Here is a 5,962-nt window from a genome sequence, read left to right as displayed (position 1 = left end):
TAAAATTACTGATATATATAGGCAATGTAACAAATATTTTAACTACCACAGTTTTAGTATTCTTGGATTTGTAAATATTGCCTTCTTTAATTAGGCTTTTTATATATTTTTTTTATGCTCTAGGAATTTGAGTTCAGAAATATCAAAGTAATAATGAATTCAGTTGTAAAGTGTACAAAAGTAATTTATTTATTGAAAACAATCATGAATTGTTAAATTCTCTATTAAATAGTGAATTATTTTAACCAGAAATAATAATAAATACTCACTATTATGTGTTAACCCGAGGTAAAAATAACGTTTAATAAGTAAGAATATCTGAAGTCATTGCTAAGTTTTCATTAATTATAGAAATGTAATATTATCCACATCTATTTATTTTTGTTCACAATCGTGTACATAACAGGTAATTATTTTATTAAGTACATCATATTGTCCAATGTGTACAAATGTATAGTAAATTTTTTCAAATGACTACTGCATTTTATTTACAATACCTACATTCTAATAAGCAAAATTCAGTAAATACATCTAAGCTAGTCTTCCTCCATCCATCTTCTTTTTCATTTTATTCGGATTCCGGAAACGAAAATCGCCGGTAAATAAGGCGCCTCAGAAGACTTTTTTTTTTTAATTTAAAATAGCATTGCATGGTTTGTAATGTAGTAACAGGTACTAATGTATAATCACAACATACAAAAGTTGCTCTACACAGAATATAATTTGATTTTATAATCAAACATACCTATTTGAATAGTTTTTTGTAATAAATATTTAATAAGCTTATAAGAAAGCCTTCGAAGAAGTTTATAATTATTTAAGTCACCTTTGACCGTAGTGATGTATATAATCGGCACGCTATTAAAATCGGAAATGAGAATGAATGCGACCTTTTAGAAACGAGACACGCCGGACGGTGCCCGGCAGAAGCCAGTAGGGCTTAGAGTATAGTAATACAAATAGAACAGATTTTCCCGATAGCCGTAAGTAACAACTTATTTGGTTATTTCTTATCGGCAAAGAGCTAGTGCTATGATTTGTTACTCCATTATTATTTAAAAATAAACATTATGAGATCTGCTTGTTACCATGCATGACAGACTTGTAAAAATACAAGCGCCAGTGTAATACTAGCCATACTTACTACAAGCTATAACTAAATACAATAATAGCCGTGTGATTGAAGTGTAAAGGTACCTCTACGCGTCTTAGATAGAAAACCTGACTTTTAATCTTAATAGGCTATTTGACTAATTTTTAAATTCATCTTTTATTATTAAGTAGAAGTTAAGGAACCCAGTAAAAGTTGTTTTTTTTTTTAAATTCTGGTACATATTTGCTAAAAATATCAAATTAAAACGTTTAAAAAAATATGTATACGGATTTTTAAATAAATTAATTATTATTTTCAACTTACGTTAATAAATAACCATTTTTAAACTCATAATATATACTGATAACAGTAATTAATACTTTATATTTCGCATTGTCAAATAGCCTATTGCCATTTCGTGACATACTCATGATAATTATCATGCTTGCCAAGTTGCCAATGTCATCATGACAAATGACAACATAACCTGTCATCCGGGGTCCTATTAATGTTCGATATATCAAATTCCATTGTTGAAAAAATTCAATCAATTGACATGAATAATAAGTGACGAAATAAACCCATTTTATATTAGAGCAGGTTTATACTACTATAACGTGTGAAATCTAAATATGAACGACCTTCCTGAGAGCAGTAATAATGGTAATAACGAACTTGAGACCTTGGATTATCTTCGTGAAGTAAAGTCTTCTACATGCTTATTACTGCCGATGACCCCTAGTCCTACTCCATTAGATTTTAAACATCCCTTATCAGAACAAATGAATGAAGGTCCTTTTTTAACTTTAAGTGATGATCAAAAAATGGAAATAAAAAATTCAGGTACAAAAAAATTTAATATGCTTTATTTTAGATTTTGTTGTGTTTAGTAAACTATACTACATTTTTAATTTATTGTAGATGAAACATGTGCAGGTGATTCGAGTTCTTCAGCAGATTCAAATTCAGTTGTTCAAGATCCTGTCAGTGCACAACTTATTAATAATATTAGTATGTTGGATTATCAAACTCTCAGTAAAAATGGTGACATCATTATGGGACAGGTATGATATAATGATTTTATTCTAATATTATTTATTATTTAGGATACTACATATTACCTTTTTTCCTTCCAGCCTGAAAGTTGCAAGCTTAATGGGAGTCTCAGTATTAGCAACAGAAAATTACCCAACTTCATCAACTGGAACTGGGGTATTATTCGAAAAATTTTGCTTTGGTTTGTTCTCTCAATACTCATTGCTTGCTTAGGAGCAATTATAGCAATGGTCATTAATATACCTAAAACCTGTAATCCTGATCTGCCCTGGTACCAAGGAAAAGTGTTCTATGAAATTTTTCCAGCTAGTTTTAAAGATTCAAATAATGATGGTATTGGAGATTTAAAAGGTCTTGTCAAGAAGTTAGATTATATTAAAGATTTAGGTGCTTCATCTATTCGCCTCAATTATATATTTGAATCTGCTGAATATCCGGAACATTATTACAACACAACTTCACTATTGGCTATTGATAGAAGTATAGGAGTTTTGAAAGATTTTCAAGACCTAATAATAGCAGCTCATAAGAGAGACATGGGAGTGATATTAGATATCCCAGTGAAAAGTATGGTTGAATCTCATGTTTCTTATGAAACAAACAATACTTTTGTTTTTTCAATAGAACCTCAGGATAATAACTTTGATCCAACATCAGCTGCAATAGCCTATTGGTCAAGGGCACAAAATGTAGATGGATTCTATTTGAAAGATCTAGAAAAATTTATTGATAATGATAATTTTGGAAAATCACTTCAGCTTTGGAAACAAATTTTAGGAAATAATAAAATTTTTATAGCAAGTGAGGCTGTATTGGAAAAAGCTAAAGGTACAAGTCTTACAATCTTGCTTAATAGAATTGATTTAATTGATGTGAACTTGGACTTGCAAAATGGTATAAGTGGCTTAAAAGATCATATTAACCGTGTAGTATCTGGTATTCTTTGGAAAAAACCGCATCATCCCTGGGTGCATTGGAATATTGGTAATATAAACAGTGAAAGAATTTCCACTAAACATCAAAATAATACTCTTGCATTAACAGCACTTGAATTAGTATTACCAGGTACTGTTAGTATATTTTATGGAGATGAAATAGGGTTTGGTGGCTTGTCTGAAAAAGAAATAGAAGGTGATTTCCATGAGCATAGACACATACACAATTTAGTGCCAATGATATTTTCAAATGATAATAAGAGTGATAATAGTGCTTCCATACAACCCTGGAATTCTAAATCCGATTTGGAACCAAGATTTTATTACTTAAATGTAATCAAAAATCTAATAGGATTAAGATTGAATACTCCAACTATATACTTAAGGGAAATATATAAAGATGGTGAAGTATTAAAAAATATGGATGTTCGCAATACAGAAGAAAATCTAGTTGTTATTGAACGATGGTATCCTCGTAGAAATACATGTGTTTTTGTGGGTAATCTTGGCAACCAGCCAATAACAACTGATTTATCAACAATGTTTTATGGAGGAACAGTTGTTGCAGCTACCAATGCTTCCTTAATTGGTGAGATCTTATATTTTGATAAAATTACATTTCCTCCAAACTCAGCAATTATTTTTAAATTAGAAAAATAAAAAGTATTAGATCCTAAACATAATTAATGTTACTAGCTCACCAAAGATACAATTTTACGTAAATATTATGTAGACATTTAAGTTTTAAGGAAATTATATTTATCTTCCAAGTTTAATTGAGATTTTTATATGTCTAATATTTTAATATAAACTATGGATACTAATTTTTATTAAGTTTATATGTTGTTCCTGTTTACTTACTATTATTATTAAATAACTAATATTTTTTCATAATGTGTAACATGTGGGTTGTACAAAAATAAATCTAAAATGTATTAGGTAAGCTTTAAATCTGCATAAAAAGGCAGTTGCTTAGATTTTTGATATTGAATCTCAATCTTTATGTTTTTTTTAAGCACATTTGTTTCTGTGGAAAATAAAATTTGATATATAAGTAGTTGTGAGTTTTATTTTACAAACATAGAATTTTTTAATGCATTTCCATATGTTGCAAAAAACTATATATTTTTGTCAATTTATGTAGTCTCAATATAGGAAACGAGCTCTTAAGGAATTGCCCTTCTGTGCTCAGTGCTCACTGCTAAATGCGCGTGATCTTCAAATCATTACTTAGGATTTTCTCCAGATTCGTCTCGCTTATCTCTACCCGCACACTTCAACAATAAGATGCGAGTATTCAGTGGAACGAAATATAAGATTTTTTACATTATTGACTTAAGTATATAAAAATAGCTACTTTACAAACATCTGCGTGTGATTCTCTCGGTAAAAAAAGAACCTGGACTAACAACACGAATCATGACATTATAATATTTTTTTTAAATTATTTTATTTTAAAAATTCAACTTATTATTATAAAGTAAAAAAATATATCTTTGCAAAATACCGAGTTAATACTTAATACCATACATAAATTAATATTTAAATATCTATAAAATGTCACTGTCGTATACAATGTTCTTATTATCTTCAATTAATTACTATATGCCCCCTGAGCTCCACTGATGGCATAAGTGGAGCATAGCACGGGAGGGACCACGGATGCGTTATATCGACACGATCGCAACCTCTCTGATACGTGCCGAAGTCGGCCATCGCAGTGGTTTTAGTGAGTAGGAATCCCTCATAACCCGGTTCTGACATTTATCATTTTTGATAATTAAACAATGGGGTGTCTTAAACGGCTTTGGCCACGGTGACGGGAGACTAGCTAACTACGCAGGATATATTATAGTGCACTCTCAAAATCCGATAAGACGGCCAATATGGCATAATCGGTAGAGTTCATGTGCAAAACCAAGGCACTGGAAAGTACACAAAGACTTCCTAAGTCCGGGCTGAAAATTTGTCGTAAGAAAATCCCATTAACTTTTTCGATCTCACCTGGTGGTTGAATCCGGGATTTTCGATCTTATATTTAGATACTAGACAGGTCATGTTTGAATAATGTGATAAGAATTGTGATGCTGCTTGAAAATATCAACACGCAAGCACTCACATCAAATTAGTTATTAAACTCAAACAGTTTACCTTTTTTTGCCTCCCCCATAGTACGCCAACCATCACGATATTGGGCAGCCCACATCTATCTCGTACCTGCCACCTTTTTTAAATCGTCCATCCACCTTACCGCAGGGCGTTCTACACTACATTTGCCTAAGCGTGGTCTCCACTCTATCACGGGTCGGTTCCATCGGTATTCAAGGTGCCTGTAGACTTGACCAGCCCACTTTCATTTCAGCGAGCTAATTCTATACGTGATGTCGGTGACTTTAGTTCTCTATCGAATGTCTGTCTGAATGTCAATGGATAAAATAAAACTCATTTTCTTTAGGACTTTCAAACTCAAACTCAAATTCCTGTATTCAATATAGAAGCATTATACTGACTTAAGAGTCGCGATGGCCCAGTGGTTAGAACGCGTGCATCTTAACCGATGATTTCGGGTTCAAACTCAGGCAGGCACCACTGAATTTTCATGTGCTTAATTTGTGTTTATAATTCATCTCGTGCTCGGCGGTGAAGAAAAACATCGCGAGGAAATCTCTCATCTACGTCTGACTTCATTGGAAGAGTGGACTATCTAAGTCTGTCAGTGCCAATTCTATTGCTGGTGAAGAATGGATAGGAAACAAATCCCACCAGAAAAAGATTGGGTATAAATTAGGGATGTTATGGATATGAAATTTCGGATACGGATTGATTAAGGATATAGGAATGATTATTATACCGGATACGGATATGGGTATGAAATTAT

General features: G+C 31.7%; 1 protein-coding gene across 1 annotated transcript; it reads left to right on the top strand.

The window, feature by feature from the left end:
- Positions 1-1,574: 1,574 nt before the first annotated feature.
- Positions 1,575-4,134, top strand: LOC125066515. Its single transcript, XM_047674615.1, has 3 exons — positions 1,575-1,936; positions 2,015-2,157; positions 2,230-4,134. The coding sequence occupies exons 1-3, from the start codon at positions 1,726-1,728 to the stop codon at positions 3,742-3,744; spliced, it is 1,869 nt and encodes a 622-aa protein (XP_047530571.1). The 5' UTR covers positions 1,575-1,725; the 3' UTR covers positions 3,745-4,134.
- Positions 4,135-5,962: the final 1,828 nt, after the last annotated feature.

This window comes from Vanessa atalanta, chromosome 9 (genome assembly GCF_905147765.1).
Source record: "Vanessa atalanta chromosome 9, ilVanAtal1.2, whole genome shotgun sequence".
NCBI classification, from domain to species: Eukaryota; Metazoa; Arthropoda; class Insecta; order Lepidoptera; family Nymphalidae; genus Vanessa; species Vanessa atalanta.
This window is presented reverse-complemented; position numbering and strand designations above follow the sequence as displayed.